The 24,994-nt window shown below is 50.3% G+C and overlaps 1 protein-coding gene across 2 annotated transcripts in view; it reads left to right on the forward strand.

The window, feature by feature from the left end:
* NRP2 (neuropilin 2) overlaps positions 1-24,994 on the forward strand; it is a gene marked incomplete at both ends in the record, with an annotated part of 77,206 nt that overhangs the window by 998 nt on the left and 51,214 nt on the right. For both annotated transcript variants that reach the window (XM_079539164.1, XM_079539165.1), the window contains one exon: positions 10,214-10,391. In XM_079539164.1, the coding sequence (XP_079395290.1) occupies positions 10,214-10,391 (178 nt within the window). The remainder of the gene's footprint in view (positions 1-10,213; positions 10,392-24,994) is intronic.

Raw genomic sequence — 24,994 nt, forward strand, 5'->3', positions numbered from 1 at the left:
TGGAGCGGCCCTTCCTGCGGTCCCCGTGTCGGAGCCGCTGCCCTCCCTCCCGTAGCGCCGCTGTGCCGGGCTGCAACCTGAGGCTCGTGCCTGGGCACGCGCTGCCAGCTCCGGGCAGCTCCTTGCGGCCCCTCGGAGCCCGGCCGCCTCTTCCCGCCCTCCAGTGGGCTCGGGATCAGCACTGCTTTTCGGGAAGGGATTGACGAGCCGGCCGTGGGGCTGAGGTTGCTCGGCTGCCGAAAGGAATGATTATTTGAACGCGGGGTTTTCCCGGCTAAGTGGAGCATCACATGGTGCTGGAGGCAGCGAGGAAGTTGTCTCCCTGCGGCTGACACCGGCGGCTGTGCCGAGACGCTGTCGCGGTGCGTCAGCTGCTCAGATGGCTCAGTCGCGAGCCCGGTGAGCAAAGGTATGGGGTAGAGAGGCGCGAGCCCCCGTCGGGCTGAGTGAGACGGGCGCGTCGGCAGATGAAGCTGCCACGCCAAGGAGTCGTGTCACGCAGGTGTATTGCAGCGCTGCGCACATAGGGAATAGCTCCGCCCAATATGTGCACCTTGGCTCACGTGCAGGTTACATGTATTGGTTATGTTCACCTAGACTCATATTTTTCCCTGGAATTTCATGCATGTATTAAATATTTTCTCAAACACATGAACGTTTTCTTAGAACTGATGAACATAAGGCCCTCCCCTTAGAGCATGCGCAGTCACCCTTGGGGGTCTTTTCCATGGTCGTCCGGGGGTTGAGAGGGGAAGGCTGATAGTCTCCATTGCTCCTAAACCTTTGACCCCTGTCTTCAAGAGTGTGCTCAGCTAGGTGTTTGCCTCCTCCCTAAGTGTGGTTTCTCTGGTATGTCTGATAGGGCCCATCCATCTTCAGTTTGATTTCATTTCCCATCCTTATCTTTAAGGTAGTACATATGGTTCCTCCAGATACTGATGCTTGCAGTATTTGAGGTCCTCACTCCATCAGAGCACAGCCCCGGTCAGTGAGCAGCCTGGTAAGAACGCGTGCCTGAGACAGATGGATTTATGTTTCAGTCTGGTGTATCTGAAAGCCTGTCTCCATTACAAAAGTCCCTCTTAAGGTTCCCTAAGGGAGGTTAATAGAGGGGGGAGATGATTTTAATAGACAATAATATGATAATCCACATGGCAAAAACCCTGGTGCAATATTTCTACAGTAAGAGATAAACAGTGCAGCTGCCAATTTGTATGTAGCCAAGCAAACCCGGAGATAACCGTGGAGGGGAGCGGGTGGGAGACCCTGCAGATAAATCGGAACGCTGGATGCTGTGTTTTTCATCTTCCTGTAAAATGCAATCAAGTAGGAAAGTAACAGGTTTGAGTGACCCAAGTGCTGAGCCGTTCAGACAATGTTTATGCTGCTCTGAGCAAATCTCGCTCTCGAAGCCTTCCAAATAGTTTGCTTAAAAGCCAGTATTTTTCATAATGACTTGAGAGATGCGGTGAGGTAGGGAGGGGAGCACAACAAATAGCTGCCAGGCAGGCGCAGTGCCGTGCACGTACGAGCAGCACACACACCCACGCGGTGCTTGGTGTAACGCCGTGTGCCCGCTGTGCCGTTTGCTCGGCTCTTACGGGGAACAAAAGCTTTTTTAGCCCAGGAGGCAGACAGTTGTCAGGAGCTTCACGGTGAGCGACTGATAGGAGCTTGGTGGGGGCTCTGCCCCGGGTGAGGATACTGGGTTTTGTCTCCCTAACTTCCCTGTCTCTGCACATCTCCGTACACGGTGCCTGGAGCTGCAGATGGGCATGTGGGTCCCAGTGCTCTGTGGGAACGCTCCCCACCTCCCTGCTCTCACCTCCCAACACTTATCCTGCACTTGGTTCTCCGTGGCCCCAATTAAAGCACGTCAGGCTGTGCTGGGTGCTGGGCAGCACTGTCCATCCCAGCGGAATGCTGCTGTGGGCAGTTGGTGTCCAACAGAAAGTGCCAGTGTCACTGGGCTCCGGGATGTGGTGGCCTTGTGGCACAGATAGCCTGAGAGGAGAGAGCATCCTTCATGGGTTTAGGATGCTGTCAGGTTCAGATAAGGCTGGGAGCCTATCCTGTGGGACCCCTGCTTGTATTAATAGGGAAAAATTAATTTTTAAGCACTGGGATTGCTGCCAAATTATATGACCTCTGACAGACCAGCTGCGCTAGGAAAATAAATTGTCTGTATTTGAGACCCATGGTCCTATCTGAAATCGAAATTGAAGAAGTCGGCAGTTAGCCATGGCAGCGGGGCAGACTGCAGCAGCCTTACAGCAAGCTGGAAGCTGCTAAAGTTGCTTTCCATTGTGCGGTGAAGTCACCAGCACTGTCCCCACGGGGGCTCGGGAATACAGTTGTCTGATCCGGGAAGCACGGGAAGCTGCTGGGCTGACCACGTCGGCGCAGAGGTGGGGGCAGGAGCGGGCGTGAATATCTCCGGCTCTACCCTAGCTCTGGAACAGCCTTTTGGCTTGTCTCTAATTATAATACACACACAGACAAAGAGGTAGCTGGGCTATTTTCGAAATCCCTGTCTACACCCTGGTGGAAACCGCAATACTAGCAACAACATAAATCAGGGCTGTTGCTAGCAGTGTTGCACACGGCGTCGCGCTACAGTAGCATGGTTTTAATCATACTTGGAATCAAAGGGTCAGCTTCTCTCTGCCTGAGCCAAATTGCAGTCTCGGAAGGCTGGATCCAAAGCCAGGCCCCATGCCTGCACAGCGAGGAGGCGCGAGCACAGAGAGGGGAGGTTTGTCGGGACGATGTCGGCAGGCACAGTGCCAAGCACTCAAAATCACAGCTTGGATCTGCAAGGCTTTCCATGTGCCAGCCGTGCCCTTAGATGGCATGGCAGGGAAGCTAGGGTAGCACAGTAGCAAGAGCCCCATCCACAGTACTGCTTCTTCCCATACAGCTGGGAATAGGGCTACAAGCTGAGCAGGAAAGCAGAAGTTGGCAAGTAGAATAGCCAGAGGTATTGCTAACAGCAATAGATGGCTGCAGAGACTTTGTCTGAATGCTTCTCACCCTGCCTTCATACATGAAGAAAATTGGGCCCCAGAGGTGGAGTGCTGAGCTCTGGGTCTTTGAAACTTTCCCCGATTCCTCACCATGTATGTGAAACAAGGGCAAAACATCTCTCCCAGCTGTCTTCATGAGTCACCCCAGCGTGGGGCTCAAATGCCTGCCCTTCTGCATCTGCCACCCTGAAAGATGGTGAAGCCAAAGGGACACTGTCTTTTCCTGCCGCATGTTTTCTGAAAGATGCAGTTCTTAGAGGATGCCTTTTGGGTTGGGGAAGGAGGAAGGAAGCTGCTGACTTGTACATGTAGATGCAAATGCCCGCCCGTACCATCTCCCTGGCTTCTCCTCTCTTTGCTAGCACCCAGGTCTGATCCTTTTCTCTTCAGTTTCCAAAGCCTTACTGCCTGCCCCACACACTCCTGCATCCCACCCTTCCCTCGTGTTCTCCCTTGCATGCTCAGGCTCTCTCCGCAACTTTTTCCCTCACACACACCCTAGACTCGCTTCACTTTCCTCTCTGCCTGTCCACTGAATATGTGCTCAGCAGGAAACAATGTGCTTAAGATGCTCGCCAGAATGTGTAATAATGTTGGTGCTAGCAGCAAGGCTCAGCAGTGGCTGGATTTGAGCAAGTTGTCGTAAAGGCTGAAGCTGCTGCTCAGCAGCATGTGCATGGGGGGAGCTGCAGCAGGGCCTCTCCCAGCTGGCTCTGAGGGAGCTGTTTCCCTCCCTGTCACATCCCATCCCAGGCTTAGGGCTGTGCGCCCGCTGCTGACACGCTGGGTTTTGCTGTGCACCGTGAGGTGGGGTGTTTGGGCTTAGGGGTATGGAGGATTCAGAGAGGCTCTGCCAGCTGCCTTAGGGAGAGGCAGAAGTAAACTGGTGGTGGAAGTTGGGATTTGAGGTTTTATAAAGAGCAGATCCTGACAGATGGGCTCGGAAGGTGTGAGGGATCTGGAAGATCACAGGGGGCTGTGCGAGATGAGATGTGCTTTTGGTTTCTTCTTGGAATTGTCATAATAACAATACTAATTAGTATTTCAGTGGCATTGAACACCTCTCATCAAGCTTGAAGCTCTTTAGAGAGGAATCCTAGGTGAATTTCTTTAATGTGTGGAGTTAGAAATGTCTCTCACTTTTCTTCTGTGGCCCTCAAAGCAGCCTGTTTTTGATTCACAGGGATGGCTCAGCAGGTTGTTTCCTTCTCCTGTTTTTTTCCTAGTGCAGCCTACAGGGGAGGTGGCAGGCTGCAGCACAGGAGTGCTCTGCCCTATTTCTGCCTCTGCCCCACACCTCCCTGAGCTCCATTTCCCTCCCTGCATACCAGTGAAGCTTCCCCAGCACCTGCCCGAGCTGCAGCAGGAAGCTCTCCTGAAGCTGCCACCTGCTCCTGGGAGGTGGCAGTGTGCTTCCATGTGTTTTCAAACCCTTGGGAGCCTGACACAGAGACAAGAGAGATAGGCATGGCTCCTGAAAGTTCAATCTGCAATTATCCCCTTCTGTGTGCATGCACACACTCACGCGCCTCTGGAATGATTGCTGCAGTAGCCAGAAGTTGTAATTTCAGACCCACCAATTACATTCACGGGCGATCCAGGAGAATTGTGTGCACACATCTATATAAAGACTAACGCTATTAAGCCGGTTGCCCTATTGGAATTGCATTAGCTTGTGATATAAGATGACAAATAACAAAGTTAACGGAGGTGGCACCTTGTAAAAACAGGATATGAAACCTCATCCAAGGTACAAATGTGTGGGCAAAGAAAACAAACAAACAGACCTCCCAACTACAACATTTGAAGGTCGAGATTCCACAGACTCAGGTTGTACAACTAGTGCCCACTGCTGGAAAGCAGCTATCCAGAGCCTCAGGGGTGGAAATCACCAGAATTCCAGTGATTTTAAAGCACATTACTGGACTTGCATTCAGGATTTGGCCCTCTAGTTTTCCACAATGAAGCTCGAGCAGTTCTCTGTTTGCAGTCAGTTCCTCAGTGGATTACCATGGACAGGAAGTGCAGGTATGTCTTGTTCTCTTCCTCCCTCCAACGCTCCTATCTTATTTAAAAATAATTTTAAATTATTTCTTTCTGTGAAGGCTCACAGCTAAAATGTTCCATTTGCTGAGCTTTCCGGAGTTCTCCTCTCATTGCTGTCCAGCACTATAAAGTGAATATATTGCATCCTTCCCCAGTTGCCTTAGGAAGTGGTCAAACGGCCGCATTCCTGAGCTGATGGATTGGCGCGCTCCTTTCTTGCCTGAGCCCAGACAGTGTTTTTATGGGCCTGTCTCATGACAAGCTTGAGACGCTTTGAATCAAACAAAACCCGAGTTCACATCTCAAAAGCAGTCTTTACGTTCTGCTTTGCTGTGAGCGTGCTTCTAAGGGAAATTTAGTCTGAGTGGTGAAGGCCTGGCTGAGGTGCTGGGGGAACTTTCCCTGTCTGTGTGGAATCCCCAGAGGTGGACGTGGGTGTCACGCTGGGATGAGCTGTGCGTGTCAGCGCTTTGTGTTGTCTGGGTGTGTTTGTCCATTAACTCGTTCAGGAAGCCTCTGAAGCTTTATCTCACAATCCAAAGCAAACATGCTCTTGCTAATATGATCTATGCTACTGGGGATAAAAAACCTAATCTTATTAGCTTCCTCTGTTCTGCGTGTCTCTCCCTGGCCAATGGCTAAGCTGTACATTTAAATCCGAAGCTCGATTTGTGCTCCCACCCTTCAAAAGCTATGCCTGAGGGTTTAGGGTAGGGCCCACACCAGCCTGCAGCATCTCCTAGGGCTGAAGCACTGGTAAATGAAGCAGGATGGACGTGAGAAGTAATGAATCCCACCAGATGGGATCTGTTTCTCCCATCCATGCTGAGGTTTGGCAAAGCACTTGGATGCATGTGGACCTTAGAAAGCTTAGCTTCCTAAAGAGCTGTTTGACTCCAGCAGGTTTTGCTGTAGCTTGTGCCAACTCCAGCTTTGAGAGCACTCAGATCCTCCATGCCAGGACCCACATTTTGCTGTGGTGTCTCTGGGCAAACCTGCCCTGCCCGAGTGCCACGTCCCATGATGTAGAAATCTTCTGGTGGTAGGATGAAAGCGTGGAGTTGAGGTGCAGGGCCTTGTGCAAGGCAGGGGAAGCAGTCAGGAGGCAGCAGACAGCAAGCCGTGGCGACATGGGGCTGCTGGGATCTCCCCCCTTGCTGCCTTCATCCAGCAGCAGGCATCAGTGCTGCTGCCTGCTTCTGAGGCAGCAGGAGCGCCTTGCATGGTGCACACAGCCTTGAATTATATCCCCAAAGTAAACTGAACCCAGCGGATCAAAATGTGCGATGGTTCCCTGCTGGACGCTGTGAGCACTGAGAGGCTGTAGTATGTGTTTGTTGTGAAATGGGCCTCTGTGGTGATGATTATTTTTGTTACAGGCAGAATTGGCTTCAGTTTCTGTGTTGCAGGTCCAACAATAACAGTGAGCCCAGCTCTCCTGGGGTGAGGAAAATCCAGAGGGGTTTAGTCGGCAGGAAATTCAAGTAGGAGAACACTGTGCTCCTGTCCAAAAGTTTCAGAGCATGCTGATGAGCTGCAGAGCTGGGAAGCCCCACATGTGGGTGGAAGCTCCAGGGGCCTTGCTGCTGTCTATGGGTCCCCTGAGTGCCGACTGCAACCTCTGTGGGAGTCTTCCCTGTGAGCACCCCTGATGTTCCCTTTGCACCCTTTTGGCTTGTTCATTGTCCTCTGGTGTAAGTCCCCTGTTGGGGCTGTGCTGTTCTTGTTGGGTTAGCCCCTAGTTGCAGGGATAGCCCAAGGTACCTGGTGGGCTGCAAGGAAGGAAGCCTTTGGGGGTTTCCCATCCCAACCCCAGCCCACTCTCACACAACCAGGAAGCGCTGAACCCTGCGGCATCCGCTGTGGAGCGTGGAGCCTGCAGCCTGGCCATGGGCGCAGCCTCCCAGCACTCTGCCACACGGCTTGGCATGGCCCCAGCAGTTGGCTTTCAGGGCCCACGTTCTGCTTACTGAGCAGCGGGATGTCCCACGCACCTGGCAGCCTCGGCTGATGCTTCAGAATTCAATTTTAATTTTATTAAGTGAATTTAGGGCTGGTGAAAGCTGCCAGAGCCCATTAGTGTTGGAGCACGTCTTGCTTCCAGAGCATACAGCCTGGGCAGTAGCCATGCTACTCACTTTTTTTCTTTTTTTTTTTTTAATTTTTGCACTGACTTGATGCATCAGTTTTAAAGGACAGATTTATGCAGAAGCTTGGACCTCTGCTGAGTGCACAACAGACCTGGTTTTATATAGGAAGTCGGTGCTTGGCACGTCTGCTGAGACAAACCCTTTGTCTATCAGTGGGCGCAGTGATGGATTTTTTTGTTGCAGGTGTTTGTCTGCTAGATACCAGTGAATCAATAGAAAGAAAAGCCCAACAGAACAATTACAGAGATATTAGTCATTTTACCTCTTCAGGTGACTCTAAGAAGCCTGTTTCCCTGCTATGCAATTGCCCACCTCCTAGGCAGTGCTGCATGTGGGTGAGATGTAGCTCTCCTTGTTAACAGGGAGCTTCTCTGGGAGGGTGAATGCGGGGCAAAATCTGCTCCTCTAAAAGGCTGAGAAGCTTTCCTGCGGGTGGAAGGCTGCAGAAAGATGGTGATGTTTTCCTGGTAGTATCTAAATGTGTGTTAGACAAGACAGGTCTTCCTGTCTGCTCAGTTGTCTCACCTGCTCATCCCATTTTGCTGTTGGGGCCACAGAAGGAGGGTTCTGGCTCTGCTCCCTCTCACCTTGGCACCTGAGCATTGAGCTGACCTGAAATCAGGATCAAGCCCGAGGACTTCCTTAGCGTGATCCTGCTGAGCTGTGGTGGCCTCACATGGCAAGGGGAGAGATTTTAGCATCAGGGTGTCTGCTACTGAGTGTATCTGTCAGGAAGGAGCCGGTGCCTGGTCCCTTGTTCACATTGCAGTTCCCCCCCGACTGGCTGGATCGCGATGTGTGCTTGTAGTACCCAGCACGAGGAAGGGGCTCACAGCTTCAGAGCAGTGGGTGATGTTGGTGGTATCAGCCTAGCGGGTAGCATGTGTGTGAAAGCAGGGGAGACAGGGAGGGGATGACGAGGTGTGGAAGGATTGACTGTATTTTCATGGCTTCGAGACTTTGCCCTTTCCAAGAAAAATAATCTGCAGCTTGAATATTTCTCTTTGCTGGAGGGGGTGGACATGTGTGCAAACGAGGTGTGAATTTTTAGGAAAAGGTGTGAAAGTGCGTACATGAGTGAAGTGTGAATTACACGTCTATTTGTACGGTGATGTCAACAAGTCCTTGATTTTCTTCCTTCCACGTGAGTCTCTCTCCAATCCCCCCTCCCCCCAAACCCACACAGACACGTGTGTGGGCAAATATGCTTTGCTAAGAGAAGGGGTTTGTGCAAAACCGTTGGTTTGTAAATGTTTGTGTGTTGAGCAGGCGCTCCTGTGGAACAAAACCAGATGTTTTTTGGTATTCTCAGCTCCTCCGTGGCAGCTTTGCAATTTTTTCCCCTCATATTTTTCAGGATTATTTTAAGAAAAAGACAGGGCTGTGGAGATGCCTCTGGGTGTGTGAGAAGAAAGTTATTTTAAAGAATGAATGTGTTAGAGGGCACAAAAAACATAAAGGAAATGGAGGCAGAGCTTTCTCATAGTGAAGGAAGCCTGGTTCCTGTGGGACAGCCAGAGCCCAGGAGGACCTTCCTGCTGCTTCTGCACAGCATTCACCCCTTGTGCAGGGTGCATGTAGGCAGCAGGGCAATTTCTCCAGGAGGCATCGCCTTGCTTTTTCTCCTTATGTTGCCAGATGTCCTTGCCCGGGCTGCAGGAAAGCCCACCCACACCCTGCTGGGATGGAAAGACTATGGGACAGCCCCTTGGAAGGAGGACAGCCCTTCCCCTTTACCCCTTCCTTTATGGTCCCTGTGTCTGGCTTTCCCTCCACTGCAGAGGCCCCAGTGTGGATGGGTGTACTTGAAGGTTTGTGTCCCATGTTTCACCCCATTGCTCATGGGATGGGAGGGTAGAGCCTGTCAGCACAAGACTGGGGTCAGCAGGGCAGTGCCGGCCCCGCTGCTTCCCTGGCTGGCTGCTCTGTGGAGGGGCCGCAGGGTTTGGCTGGATTTCACCCATTTTGCTGAGCAGGAGCAGGCATTGCCGTCATCTGGAGACATCTGTGGGGCCATGATGCTTGGACAGGGGGATGGCAGTGGGGAGGCATGCGATGGGGCCCCATGGAGAAAGGGACTTTGTTGAGATTTGTAGTGTGTTATCAATTGACCCTGTGATGCAGATTTTCCTCCCAGCAAGTAATGCAATAATAAATTTGATTTGCAGCGTTCATGAGATTAAATGTTTTTTTGAAGATGAAATCACCCTCCAGGGCCTGTTCTAACCCAAAGCTGGGAATTCTCCCTCTGCTCGCCATGTAATTGTTGCCAGCTATTTGTGGGCTAGCCTCACAAAACCACTGCTGATTATCAGTCTGCAATTCCAACAGCTTGGGTTGACCAAAAGATTTGGGAAGGAAGAGGTGGCCTGTCTGCTGAGATGGGATCATGGCTGCTGTGGGCGAGAGGGAGGCAAGTGGGGAAGGGCTGTCACACACTGTTCCTTGCTGGAGCCAGGAGGGCAGGACACCGTCCTCACCTCTGCTGCCAAGCATGGACCTGCTGCTCAGCTCTGCTTTGCCTCAGTGCCCTTGCCTGGAAGCAGCAAAGCACTCTGCAGCTGCACTGAAGGTCAACTGTGTCCAAACTTTGGTGCCTCTCGAGATGCCTGTGGGAGGCTGCCATGGAGCAGCTTGCGAAGGAAGATATGAAGTGAGGCAGCTCCAGATAATGTGATACCAATCTGTCTCTTACTTTATAGCTCTGTAATTGCCTAGGCAAGGGCATTTGTTTCTGTTTTCTGGTCTGTGTGAAATGTGGCATGTAAGTGTGGCAGGAAGTGGAAGGAGAAGGGAGTAGGTTTCTTGTGTAGAATAATGTCTTCAAGCCCAGAGGTTGATGCTGAAATAGTAAGGCACCAACCTGGCATCAGAAGGCTGGAGAGTGGCCTTTATCAGACCACCACCACCCATGGCCCACAGGGACCTGCTGTCTGTAGCCAGTGTCCCAAACCTGTTTTTAATGCCTCATTCCCTTCCTTGTCTCTGCAGCTCAGCCGTGTGGGGGCCGCCTCAACTCCAAGGACGCCGGCTACATCACCTCCCCAGGCTACCCCAATGACTATCCCTCCCACCAGAACTGCGAGTGGGTCATCTATGCTCCTGAGCCCAACCAGAAGATTATCCTCAACTTCAACCCTCACTTTGAAATCGAGAAGCATGATTGCAAGTAAGAACCTTCCTCTTCTTCACTAGTACGCTGTTATCTTGCTTTCATGTAGCGGTATGGACATGGTGCTCCTTTGTGCATGAAAGCAAGCATCAGCTTGAGCCTCCATGGTGCTGTACTGTGTGTCATGGCCTTTCAGGGCAGGTGTGCCTCTGTCGATGGGTGGGTTTAAGATGCTTCTTTAGACTCAGAGGATGAGCATACACTGTTCTAGGCTGAAATACTCTAGGCTGAAATCATCTGAAAGCAAGAGCTTTCAGCCTGAGTCTGACTTCAGTTAGAAGGCACCTGGGTTTTTTTTCTGTGTTGCAGTGGCTTCACCTTTAAGCCATGCTGAGGGAACAGTGCAATTTCCTGTTGGGTAACTAGGCAGAGGCATGGCAAGGAGAACCCAAGGGCTGGTGACCTGGGCTTGGGCTTAGCTGAATCTGATTCTCCACAGTGTTTGTTCTACTGGGTTTAGTAATCAGGGATATTGGTTTTGTTTGCTTTTCTTTTTCCCCTAAGAGGGGGCTCAGAAACTACACGTCCAGGAAAAACAATTAGCAGCTAGTAAAGAATAATTAACAGCATCAAAGGGCACCATAAAAGGCTGAGTTAATAACATGATCTCGGCAGACTTATAAACCTGTGCATTTCATCTGGAATCTGTGGCCAGCTGCAGGGATGTCTGAGCTGTGAAGGAGCTCAGTCTCCTAAAGCAGGCAAAACTGATGCAGCAGTTTTGCTAGGCATGCTGCTCCTGTTGATTAAAAGGAAGTTATATATGGAGAGCAGGACTCTGGTTGCAAAAAGGGTCTGGGGAAGCATTTATGGGGCTGTAGGATTGGTCCTGTGGAGAATAAAGAATTCAGCATGGGTTTCATGATGTACTGAAAGATATAATGCACAGAGCTGGATCCTCAGCTACTGTAAATCAGCATAGGTCCTCTAACTGTAACCAAGGTGTGCTGATTGATGTCACTGGGGATCTCATCACCCCCTAAAGATAAAGCCTAGGCTAATAAGGTTCTGAGCACCATCAACTCTCTGTGAAGTCACTCTGTGTGTAAGGAGTTTAGCACTTTGCAGGATCAGGCCTGCATTTAGAGAAGGGAGACAGTGGAGAAAGGCTTAACATGGGCATAAATGAATACAGCAAGGCCTTGGCAGTGCTCGTGAGAATGATGGTTGCTATCAGGTTTTACTATTGCTTGGACAGGCTTAACTGTATAGCCTTCTCACAGCTAATGCAGTTGCCCCAAATTCAGAGTAATAAAAGCTTCATAGGCCTATGTTCTCAGACTGCAGAGCATGCAATATGTATTGGCAGGGCAATGTGCACAGGGCAGGGGCTGAGCTGGGCTCAGGAGTGACTGTGTCTCTCCAAGGTCTCAGGCTAGCAAATCTGGGTCAGTCAGAGTGCCAGAAATCTTCAAGGGCACCTGGTTTTCCTCTGCAGTTGTGCAGTTGTTGCTTACAGCTCTGAGTACTTTGGACAACTTCTGCTACATTTTGGTGCCTGTGAGAGAGCAGGGTCTGGTCCTGAGCTCAGGTGCTGTGTGCTGGAAGGGTGACCCCAACCACTGAAGTCATTGCTCCACTGCAGCTTTCTGCTTTGTTGTAGTAAATGTCTGAGTGAGTGCTGTGATACTATGCTTTCCCTTTGCCGTGTGTACATGGAGGAGCTTTGCAGGAAGGTTCGTGTTGGAGGGTTTTTCTTTCCAGCACTCTCCATAGGACATGAATGGTGGAAGTTTTCTCAAGGTCTTTGATTCAGTTTTGCTCCAGCAACAGTATTGCTCTCTAGGAACCAGGAATTCATATCAAATCTCTGTTGGAAGTGTGGTTTGCTTGCACCTCTGTTCCCTCAGCTGCCACGTGTGTACAAGTGTGAGACAAGGTTCATCCACAGTGCACCTGGGCCTTTGCTGACCCCCAGGTGTAAGCCAGAAGCCAGCAGTTCAGTTGCCTGTCCCCCACAGCAGGCATTGCAAAGGATGGACAGTGCCTGGTAGGGACCGTGACTAAATCTGTGAAAATAATGCAAGAAAAACACTACCTAAAAAGAACAGGTAGGAGGGAGACTTTTTGTTTTTAAGTGTCCTATCAGAAAGAGAGAAATCTTAACACTGTGTAATTGCCTGGACATTAAGTAGCATTAGCAGATGACCATCTCATAATAAATCTCATCTGAGTGTCAGAGGGTGTGTTACAAGGACGCAAAGGTCTCATTGCAGCTGCAGGTGGGAATCTTAATGGGACCAGGAGTTCAGCATCAAAGAAACAGCATCTCAGGGCCTTTCTTCTGACATCTGGTCATTTAATAAAAGCACTTTCTCTGAAGGATGCCAGCCGATGGACTGACTGGCACTCAGTCTCTCAGCAGACACAGTCCCCCTGGCCTGGTGTTGCTACCTGGCAGCTCATGGAGCGGGAGCAGGGCCAGGCTGTGCTTCGTGCTCCAGCTGCCAGGAGTAAACAAAACACCACAAGCGCTTCCTTTGTTGCTTCATCCTTGGACATTTCTTTTACCTTATTAGGCTAAAGTTTCTTCCTTGTGAAGCATAACATTTACATTCCAAAAGCCTGTTTTAAGGCGTATGAAACTATCTGCAAAAATCTTCATCCTTGAATCAGATGTAGGCTTCCCTTTGGGGCAGGAGGCGCTTCCTGCCGTGCTCTGCACCCTTGGGACCTACACGGCAAGGTCAGTGACTTCCTCTGGCCGGGCAGCTGGCCGGAAGGGGTTGCGGACCTGTGGCTGCCGGACATCGGAGTGAGAGTGGCCTGTGTGCAGCAGGGTCTGGTGGCTGGTGCTGCTCAGAGAGAAGGAGCCCAGGCTCGGGCTGGGTGCCCAGAGGTGGCAGTGACAGGCAGCTCGGTTGGCGCTCATTACATTGCTGTTGTTTCTCCAGAAACACATCTGGGCTTTTATTTTTTGGCTGTGTCCAGCTGCATTAAGAAGTAACTGCATCCCCCGGCTGTCATCAAAGGAGTAATTGATATAATTGAAGGCCCAGAAGATACTCTCTATCTCTGTGTTTCATCTGTGCTCTGAGGAAGTGCCTTACTTTGGGAAACGCTTTAGATAAAGAAGACTGGCCACCTCCTGCACTTGCAGCTCCTGGTATCAGTCACAGTAGGGCTCCTGTTGCAGGAGGGTGGATGTGCTGGGGGGGCAGGCCCTGGGCCATGCTCCCCCTGTCCTGCATCCATGGGGACACAGTGTGACAGCAGGGACAAAAAGGAAGCTGAGCACTGTGGTGAGAGGACTGCCTAGCATCCAGAAATAGTAACAGCCCTATCCCCTTGCCGTTTCTTCCTGTGCACTGTGAGCACAGCTCAGGTGGGGCAGTGGGTGTGTGCTCCCTAAATGGGGAGGTGGCAGCCAGGGGAAAAGTGTGCTGCTTCTGCAAAGGGGGTTCAGCTCTGCCACATGGCATGGTAATACCTGGGCAGCCTTGTGTCTACCATGGCCCTGCATGTGGCAGGGGGGTTGGAGATTCTTGATCCTTGAGGTCCCTTCCATTCTGTGATTCTGTGGTTTATTTTTAATCCCGGGATTGACCCAAGCAGAGTTTCCCAGTGTGCAGTAGAAACCCCCCCAGCTCACCCAGACATGCAACCCTCCTGCCCAGTTGCCATTTCTCTGTCTGTGCTGCTTACTTGGAAAATCCAAGTCAGAAACTCAGCTCAGAATGAATCATCGCCTCTATAACTACCTTTTCCATCTGTGTCCCTCCCATTGCTGGAGATGTCTCTTGGCCTTTGATAGCTCCCAAGCCTGGCTATGGGTTCTGCCATCCCGACTACAAGGCAGGTTGGGCGGTGACACACTGGGTACTGGGACATGGCTGTGTGCACGTGGCACAGACACATGCTGTGCATCACAGCGGGCAGGCATGGGCTCCAGATGCCAGCAGAAGACCTTTGGGCTGAGTCATAGCATCTGCACCAGAGGAGCGCTTTGTATTGAAAAGCCTGAGCCACAGGCAAGCCACATCGGTGGGATTTTGGAACCCTTCTGCCAGGCACCCAAGGGAAGGGTGGAAGGATGCTGCTGGGCCTGTGGTTCTCTGCCTGGGCAGGTTTTGGGGCTGCTGGTGCAGCTCGCAGCCCCCTCTGGTGGCGCTCACCAAATGCTGGCAGAGGGCTCTGGAGATGGGCTCCAAAAACAAGCAAGAGGTGGCAAATGGCAGGCAGCCCAGAGCTGTAGAGTCAAGCTCTTCTTCTTTGTGCTGGCTCACCATGTCAGGCCTTGAGGGTTTCCAGAAAAAGGAACTGCAACCACAGTAAGGAGGAAATCTGTGTAGTTGTCATTGCAGCCTGATATGGTGATGTCAAGTGAAAAAGGCCATGTTCAGCATGACCAGGCAGATGCAGCTGGAGGGGCAGGGCACAGGGGCCGGGGCTGGCATGGGAAGATGTCACATGCCAGTGGCCATGTCGTGGAGCTGGCAGCAATGCACCAATGCTCCCAAGGCACGTTGCAGTGGGACATGGTGGGCACAGCCAGTCAGCAGTGGCCCTGTGGCAGCGTGCCATCTCCTGTGCTTCCAGGAATGGGACGCGTGGATGCAGCATGGCTCCATGTCCTTCTTAGAGAGCAGCCAGGCACTTGGCCCCGGCCCCACACGCAGTGGGGAAGCAGCAGCCAACCCCTGGCACCCCAGGAGTGCCGCCAGGCCCTGCCCTGCTGGTCTGCCTCTCCTGATCATTTCCTTCAAACAGGAGCATGATACTGCAAGATGCCCTTCTTCCATCAGCCAGGGTTAAGAGCAGACAAGGCAGCAATTATGGACAGCTAATTAGGGAATGCTTTTGAAAAGTTTGCATAATAAGCTCATTAGTGAACACTTTAGAAACAATGCAGTTCATCTCCAGATTGGGTGGATGCTTAGAAAAGAGAAATTTGGCACACTGCGCCTGTTCGAAGGGGGTCTTCACTGGGGTGCAGTGGGAAGTGAGTGCCTCTCCTGCAATGCTGGAGCAGGCGGGCCGAGGCTCTGCAGAGAGGAAGTCAGCGATGAGATGTTAAGGAAGGCATGTGCTTGCTCATACATTTGTGGCACGGGTAGCCAGAAGCAACATTTCTAACGTACAGGAAATAATTCTGTCTGGGTAACGCAGCCCTGTGGCTCAGTTTGTCTTCAAATGAGCTTCTGCTGCTTTTTAGCTCTGTCCGGTATCCGCCGTATGGTTCATAATTCCTGTCAGCCGCAGCCGTTTTGCACACGTGGCCAGCAGTGAGTGGGCTAGCAGTGGTGCTGTTTGGCCACCTCCAGGTGACTCATCTCTTTGCTGCCCATCTGCAGGGCTGGGATGGCTCAGCTCGCTCTGTGGCCATCCCTGACTGAGCCCCTCAGGTGGGTGGGGGGCTGCAGGCACACTGCAGGGCTCCAACGTCTCACCAGCATCCGGCGCTTAGGAGTGCTGGGTTTTGTCCTGCATCATGTATCCTGTTGGCATGATGACACAGCAAAGGCTGTTCTTGTGACACAGGAACAATAGCATGAGACACCTCTCACCTCCTTCCTGCTCTAGAAGAACCTGCGGATCACCCGCTTCTCCTCATCGTCTGGGGAATGAGGGGAGAGCAGGACCCAGGGGCTCCAGGAAGGGGTTGAGCGTGGGGCTGGCTGTGGTGATGCCTCGGGATCCAGCTGCCGGCTGTGTGGAGTGTGCCCAGTGCCCTGCCTTTCTTTGCGTCATCCTCTGTGTTTGCAGATGTGGCCTCAAGTGCCCAGATGGCTTTGGGAGTGGGATCTGGGCTTCGGTCACGCTTTTGGCATCACTCAGTGGGGTTAGAAAGTGCTCTTCTGCATCACGGGTCTGCTATCTGGGTGCAGGAATTAGAAGGTTTAGTGAATGTAAAAGAGGGGTCAGCCAGAATGATATTTTGGAAAGCATCCTTTTTTTGTTAAGGAGCAGGTGCAAAGCCTGTAAAGGCAGCAGGAGGTTTTACCTTGATTTTCACAGGAGCTGAATTAGGCTTTTAATGAGCAACTGTTTTCTTTAGCTACACACAGCCTCTCCAGTGGGTACCATGCCTATTGTCAGGCTGTGATGGAAGGAGTGTTGGGCTCACCAACAGTACCAGGGCTGGGCGGTGTAAGACTGGGGCACTTCCCCTTCCCTGCTGTTGGTTTTACCACTCCTGCTTTCACACTTTAAATTCCTCACCCTATAAAAAAGTGATGAACGCTTGGACATCTGCAGACTCACTGACCAGTCTGGCTAGTAACAGTGCATTGCACGTTCCCCACCAAAGGCTGCTTTGTTGCAGCGTTGCACAGGGCAGGTCAGAGTGCTGCATACAAAGATTGGTTCCTTCCCAGCCTTTTCTGGCCAAGTGTGAATTCCGCAATTAAATATGAATGCAAAATAAAAAGAACAGACTGCAAAGAACAGACTGAAAACGGAAGAAATTTCTGGTTGCTTTTGGCCAGAGCTCAGCACAGAGCTTATTTGAAAGAACAGGGAGAGGTTAGTTTTCAGCATGAGGCAAGTTCTCCGTTTTCTTTAAATCAAGCTGCTGCGCATCACTGTTGAATGGCAATGTAATAACATGTTGCAAACCACAGTCTGGTGATCCTGGAATTCCTTATAAGTTAATAGCAGTCATGGTCCACTAATCACAGCCAGGATGTTTTAAGCAACTGTCTTTGATATATCAGTTCAAGCACACCACTGTAAGCTCTTCTTATGCTGACTGAGCAAGTAGATGGGTAGAGCGTCAGAAAGAGTGAGTAACGTGGGTTGGTTTTTTTCCTGAATCCTAAGGGATTCATTGGACATACGTACAGCATTGCTGAGTAATCCCAGTCCAGTAGGATGGTAGTTTTAATGCAGCATCGGGTCAGACATAGAGATATCTCAGTCTAATAAATTGCTAGAAGCAGAGGCTGAGGCAGTGGGATGAGTCTTGTAGCAAAAATCCTTTGCCAAAGACTTCCTCAGCACTGATACAAGCAGCACAGAAAGTGGTGGGTGGCTGCCCTGCACGTGTGCCTGGTGGCTGTCCCAAATATCACTCCCTTAGAGGAACAGACGGCCGTGCCGAGGCCGTGTGCATGCACAGTGCTTGCACGCAGGCGGTCAGCATGTCAGGAACCCCCTGGGGGCCCACAGAGCAGGAGTTGCTGACGGATGTCCTGCAAGCAGAGCCCCCCCTCCCATCCCCTGCTGCTGGCACGAGTGTGAGGCATGTGCTCAGCTTCCTTCCCCTTCTGCAAGTGTCAGTGTGAGATTTTATTTACGTTGTTGTTTTGCAGTGGAAAGGGAAGGTGTAATGCCTGGCTCTCACGTGCCGTGCCTTTGGTAACGTTGATTTTGGGCTGATAATGGTGAGCAGGACCAAGGCCTGGGCTCTCCATCAGCTGAGGAGACTGATTTATCATTGATCTCTACTGACTGCACCTTGTTGAAGTTTTTTAACCCGTTTGATTTCTTAGGTTTTCTTCTGTGAAAATCCTCTGATTTTTCTGCCGATCAGGAGCAAAACATTTCTCTGTGTCTTTAAATATGGCAGATGGGGATTTCTTCAGATGTCCAACAACTCAATTGATGGAGACCTCAGGAGACCTCTCCTCTTCCCTGTCCCCCTTCTCAGCCTGTCTTTTCATCTGCAATCTGGAGATGTAAGGGCTGTAGTAATAGAGTGTCAGAGGAAGTAATTGATTCATCACACGCCGGGAGAGGAGTCTGTTGCCTTTAGTGTCAATGGAGCTGAACCACAGCCTGGGAGGGTGAGGGCGGCTTGTAAACACTGCATGGCTGAGCTGGCAGGGCAGTGCGGGCTGAGCCGGGTGGCACAGAGGGGCCACTTCTCAGGGGAACTAAGGCCCTCAGTGGGGCCTGTTGGGACCTGGGGGCTTGTGGCAGCAGGGGCACTGCGAGTGCCCACCTGGTGTCCAGGCTGCTGGCATCAGGAGCTCCTCACTTTCATCTCTCCCTGCAAAGAGAGCAAAGGGAACGTTTGCCCTCTGCCTTCCGCCTGCTCTGCTGCTCTTCAGCAGTAAATTTCCCTCTTGTGGTTGTTATCTTTTATTATATAGTTGTTGTTTTTTTTTTCTCTTTGTTAGCGATTGGGTTGCTTGTGAGTGGTGACAGTATAATGACACAGAAAGAAGAGTCAATTTTTTTTTTTCCACAGATGGATTGTAGCAGAAGGAGGAAAGCGCAAATGCAGTTTTCCAAGTGTCCTGCATTCAGGGGTTATGGAGAGCTGCGAGCTGCCTCGGCTCCCCTGCAGCAGCAACAGAAGGGCTGAGTGCTTGGGGAGGGGGCTGTGCTGAACACACTCTGTGTATCTTATTTCTGGTTTCACCAGAATTTTTCCCCTCCCAAACACTTCCAAAAACATCTTGCAAAAACCGACCTCTGTAGCTAAAGATAGAAGGGTGAGGAATTTATAGAGACAGAAATAAAATTAAACATCCATGCGTAACCCCTGAACAACGGTCTGCAGAAAACCCCTGAAGTGCACATCTTGTTTTCTGAGATAATGAATAGTTCTCCAGACGTGCCCCAGCTGAGAGCACTCCTCCATCCATCGCATCACAGTGATCTGGGACGAGAGGCATGTGGGGCAGCAGGCAGTGTGCTAAGAGCTGCCTCTTCCTGGACCACAGGAGCAGCTTACAGATATGTTTTATTCTTCCCTTTGCAAGATGCATCTTGTCTAACTCTTCTTTTTTTTTTCTTTTTTTTTTTTTTCTGCATAACTTAACAGTTGCTGCTGAGACTCTTCGTATCAGCAGTGCTGGTTTGGGGGTGAAAACAGTCCAAGGAATATAAATAGAGGCTATTTGTAGTTTCCGTTTTTTGTCTTGAAGGCATTTTTGAAGAAGTTCTCCAATCTGTTAGGGTTATTTTCTCTGTCTGCCTCACTCCCTCCTTATTTTTTTGACGGGGTGACTGGATTTTTCTCATTTCTCAGAAACTCTGGTCAGATTTCTGCAGAGATAAAATACTCCAACACGCAGTGGAATGATTACAAAACGCCACAGCACTGTGGTTGCACAAGGCGTAATTGGATGCAACAAATTCAAAACAAACTTCCGAGAAATCTGAAGCAATTATGTACCCCCAGGCTCAGCCCAGCCTCGGCTGCCACCAGACTGTGATAATTTCGGTCACTGAAATCCAGTGAAATCTCTCCAGATGCAGAGCAATGCTGGCCTGTTTGTCTCTGTTACTCCCAGGCACAGTTATGTCAGGGCATAAGAAGGGTAAGCTCTGCTGCTCCGGGTGCATCCTTTGCCTTAGCGTGGCACGAACGGCTCCATGAGCTGCAGGCTGAGACTCTGCCTCCAGTCTCCCAGAGGGCAGTCCCAGGCAGAGCAGATCTGCAGTCAGAGCAGGGGAGCGATTAATCCCCATCCTGAGGCAGGGCAGTGAGCCTGTCTGCGAGAGCCGCAGACACTAGCTGGCTGCACTGCGAACTTTTAGGGCTGCACACAAATCCATTTTGGGACCTGTGAGGACTGATTCTCTTCTCACCCTAGGATAAATTAGGAGTGATTACCCTTAAAATGATGAGTTACACAAGTGTAAAGCCAGTTCAAATCAAAGGAGAATCCAATTCATCTGCTGTATTTATAATTAATTACTCTGATTAAGAGCTGGCAGCTAGGATCAAACTTCATTGCTCTTGTTTAATCAGACTGCAGAGGTGTTTGCCTCTGGTATCACGGCTATAAAAACTCTGTTTAAAAGTCCCCAGTAGTTTCTGCAGCCATTTCAGCTTTGAAGGGAATGTCATTCAGTAGCTCAAGATTGTGTAAACACCATGGAAAAGTTTTCTTGTCTTTCACAAAGTAACCACCCATGAAATGAGGATTTGGTTGGAAGGTGGCATAAGAAAGAGCGTGAAGATGGGTGGTGACACAGAAGAATTGATGAAGCCAGCTAGCATGTAATGGACGTTAATTCTAGCTGCCCCTTGATTACAAAACAAGTGCTGAGCTGCCCCTCACCATTTCTTAACCATCTTTATGCTGCAGCTGCTATCTCATTCCTAAGCTTAATTCAGCGTTTCCTTAGAGCATCTTTTAAAAGCATTGTGCTTTTAATAATAATTAAAATAAATACCCTTTCAAGGGAAGTGCTTGCATTTGCCTGCTGACATTGTGGCTAAGCAGGTCCCTACCTCCCCCCAGATATCTGCAGAACGTTAATGTCTGCTGAACTCCACTGGCATTGTGGTTACCCTTCATATTCTTAGTGGATGTATACGAGATACCACAACATATGGTTCAGGCAGACCAGAAGTCTCGAAGGCTTGAGTCAACACTGGGCATTCCCAAATTTGGGGCTGTTGGCACGCAGTCAGTACCTATTTGTCTCTCTGTCTATCTAGGCCAGACTCTTCTAATATAATTTAATCTGTCTAATCAAGGCTGGCTTCTATTCCTGGCCATGCTGCGAGCTTCCTGTGTGACCTTGGGCCAACCACTGCTCTTGTCTGCCTTCCCACCTCTCAGGGTCTCGTGAGGATCCCTTCACTAATGTTTGCCAGGTGCAGGCACGGGCCCCTTGGAAGTGACTATAAATAACAGCTCGAAATTAAACGGTGGGGAAGCTCAGGTCGGAGCCTTGTGTCTCTCTGGCTTTGGCAAGCGCTGGAGCCCAGGCATAGCTGTGTACAAGCCTCACCTTCTCCAATGGTAGCTCTGAGAACACTGCCAGTGTTCCCAGGCCAAAGCTTTCCTGGGTGGGCTCTGAAGCAGGGCTCACGTGTGGTTAGGTGCTATGGCTGTGAGCAAATAAATGATTTATCATTTGTGTTTCTCTCCATACTAAGCTAACTAATGTCCGTGAAGTGAGTTTCAGTGAGGAAGGACCTGGCATTTCTAAGGAGCTGTGATTCCGGGGCAGTAGGTTTGTTGATTATGTGTGCAACAGTGAGTCCCAGAACAGCTTTTTGCTGTCTATGTGTCTTGGGAAGGAGCGCCCATTGGCACGACACAGCTCTCTGGTGCTGCTCCCAGGCAGGGCGCAGTGCCTGCAGCTCACAGCATGTGGGTGGGCACCCAGGAGGTCTGGGCTGGCCTCAGGCACGGGAGCACAGCTGGCTGGCCGGGATCCCATGAGCCATTCTGCAGCAGAATGGGACTGAAAAGGTGGAGTCTCCTCACCACTGCAACTGGGGCTCGTTGCTGGCCTTTATAGGGCCTGGCAGCCTTTTTCAGGAGCCAGCAGCAAAGTGACTTATTGAAAATAGAGAGAAAGAAGAGGCTAGGAACTAGTGAGGGCTGACTGAGGGAAGAAGCAGGCAAGCATGAGTAATACAGACATTAGAAGTGCTTTATAATTAGTTTATAAAAGCTCTCTTAACATCCGCAAAACACTTTCTATTAAAAATCTTTAATAAAAACACAGCAATATTTGTAAGCATCTTACATTTTCCATTTAATTCTGTTAAACAGCTACAAGAAGAGTGTCTAAGCACTGCACTTCCCTTCCTTCTCAGCCCCCCATTGTCTGGGTAGTTAAAAGCACTTCAGCTTTATCTTCCTGCCTTAAAACTCTCTAGCAGAAAGTTTTGTTTCAAACCAGCTGGCTGGCCCTCCCACTCCAGCAGTAGCTGAGAATATCCCGCTGCTGGAGGAACAGCCAAGAGTGGCCACCTTCCCTGCAAGGAGACCTGCTTATTCCATTGACCGCAGATGTGAGTTATGGATGTTGTGCCCTGCCTTCACGTAGCTGTGGTTGGCTCTCTGGAGCAATGCCTGGATGGGAAGAATCATAGAATCACCAAGGTTGGAAAGAAAGAAGTGAGAAGAAGTGGCCGTGAAATGTGGCCTTGGAAATAGCAGCCTGCCCAGTGGAGGTAATGCTAGAGAGGTCAGCCCGCAGGGGTGATGATGCATGCTGACTGAAGTAGTGGATTTGGTTATGCGAGTGAAATGCAAATTGCTGGGTGCTGGTCAGGGTGGTGTGGATGCTATCACTGCATAACTGTCCCACCCAGCTGTGCACTAGTTTGTAATTATCTGGAAATGAAATGGTTGGACTAAAAAACGTCCCCTGCATTGCACTTTCTTCCTTCCATTTTTTCTTCTTGTTTTTTCACATAGAAAGAACAAAGTCTGGAAACAGTGCTTAAGCCTAACAGAAGCAAAGGTCTGGCCAGTGACCCAACATGAGGAGAATGGGGTTTATCAGTTTGTTTGATTGTGGGCCAAGGCACGGACAAGACCAAAGCGCATGATGCCAAAGGAGTCTGTGGTGGGATTAGCCGGTATTCTTGCTGAAATTTTAAACTCTTGTTTTGGACCAGGAGTCTTTGGTGTTTCATTTTTAAAGGCTGGAGCTTAATTGCTGCGCTGGAGAGGAAGGAGGTGCTCCCCCTCATCTGGGCAAGAGCTATCTCCTGACCGTAATGCGCTCCCAATTCGTGCTCTGTTTACATGACCTGAAGAAAGGGGGTTTTGCCTCATGAGGAGCAAGGGGCTTGAGCCAAGATTTTTTAGCTAGGAACAAAAACTCATATGTGTTTATGTTCATTTTATATTTGGCAAAAAGGATTCTCTGACCTTCTCCTAGGGGCTTTTTTAGCTGTTTGTAACGTTTGATTTATTAAGGATTAGCAGCAGTAAGAGAAAGCTCAGTTAGATGCTTGGATGAAGCCAAACAGGGTTTAATTCAGAGAGAGGCAAATATTTCCTGATGGTTTACTTACTAGATTCATTCTTTTAATTTTCCATTTGCAGATTGTCCAAGAGCAGATTGCAATATTCCCAAATTGTATGTATTATTGGAAGTCATTCACCCATTCAGTAAGCAAATATTTCTTGGTCCAGAATTTGCTTCTGAAATTGCCAGGGCTCCTAGAGCATTGGGTGGTTGAGAAGCCATGTGGAGAGCAGTGGGCTGCTGGGTGTGCTGGCTGCAGCAGGAGCTGGAGTGCTGCATTCCAGCAGCTGAGGCTGTGTCCAGAGTTGGCCAATCATAACCCCATGAGGACACAAGATGTGTTTCCTTGGGGTGCAGCTAACCTGCGCCTGTGCCATGCAAATGGCAGCTTTTCCAACGCAGTATGTTAGCTGTGTCTTGCCAACACTCGTATTTTCAACAAATTGATTTTTGTTGCATGTTCATTATTTCAGTAGTTGTCGGCAGTCCTGTAGCACAGACATGTACTTTAGATATGGAAGGGCTGCACATACAGTTGAGATCAAGGAGTTATGAGAACAAAATGTCCCCGCTGTTTGCTCAGCACTACTTTAAACAAATAGACAAACAAGGAGGAAAAAAATTCTGCTTAGAAGAAGCACTAACACTGTCCTCTGTGTTCTTCCTCCCAGGAGAGAGGATGGGAGCAAACCACACATTAGGGACATTAGTGAGGTCACGGAGGGTGCTGCTGGGTGATATTAGGGCAGTAAGGGGTCACGAGGTGACGAGGAGCTGCTCAGGGGCTGGGGGAGCTTACATCCCTGCACTTCCACCCACCAGCTAAGCCAGGTCTCTTCCTGTGCCAGTGCTTCATTTCAGGACTGCTTAGGTTTCACCTTGGCCAAGGCTGTGGCATTTGTAATGGAGTTAAAGGCTGGGTGATTAGAGCTAACTCAGTGCTGCGTCCAGCACTGACAGGATTTTATCTGCAGGCGTTTTGCTTCTGGCTCTTGGCCTGATTTAGTCCCAGAAAGGAGTGAAACTGAAGCTGCTCAGGCAATCTTTCTTTGTGGAGGAACACACTGCGTCTCTGTAAGTTTGTTTTCAGGCTGTTGCCCGCCAATGTGAGCTTTGCAGAGCGAGAGTGAGTCACATGAGGATCACTGCATCCAGCAAGCTACTTCTTTCAACTCTTGATTCTCAAACACGAGATCTTGTGACAAAAGGCAGATTTCTGGCAGCGTGGAGCTGCTGCTTCCCTCCCAGCCCCACAAGAAGAGCTGTAGCATTGTTCAAACAGGTTGATAACAAAGCGAATGAGCAATGGAAGGGAGATGGGCAGTCTCTGTAAATAGCAGCGTGCTGGCCAGAGATGAGGAGAGGGGCGGGAGAGCGCGGGTGTTAGGAGACAGCTGAAGAACAAGATGTTCACATAAAAGCTGTTTGTTTCTTCGCAGCACACGCAGCCTGATACTACCTTGCTATTAGTCACGGCCCAGACGAAGGAATCTGTGGGAGTTTCCCCTTCAAGCCAGACTTTGCAGCGAGCCTTTGTCTCAGCACCAGGAAGCAGCTCTCCCAAGCCACCGTGTTCCTCCCCAAAGCCAGAGACTGGCTGGGTGGGCTGGCAGAGCAGGTGGGAAGGCAGGCTGTTACAGGGACCCAAGGGCTGGGCGGTGGTGGATGTGGTTGCCCATCTCTTCATGCAGAGCTTCTCATCCACATGAGTCTAAGTTAGCACTTAACAGAAGAGAATTGATATTACCATCCAAAACCTGAATAAGTATAGCAGCCACTCTTGTTAAAGGACCAATGCAGCGTCAAGAATGTACACAATGTGTAGAATGGTGGCACATAGAGAGGGAAGGGAAGGAGAGCAGCCCAGGAGTATTGGAACTGAGCTTCTCCCTTGCCAAAGGAGTTTTGTAAAAATGCGGGCAAATTGTGTCCAGAATTTTGCAAGTTGTCTGTGAAGTTGAAGTGGATGTGGGTACAAT

This window comes from Tetrao urogallus, assembly GCF_951394365.1.
Source record: "Tetrao urogallus genome assembly, chromosome: 8".
Taxonomy (NCBI): Eukaryota; Metazoa; Chordata; class Aves; order Galliformes; family Phasianidae; genus Tetrao; species Tetrao urogallus.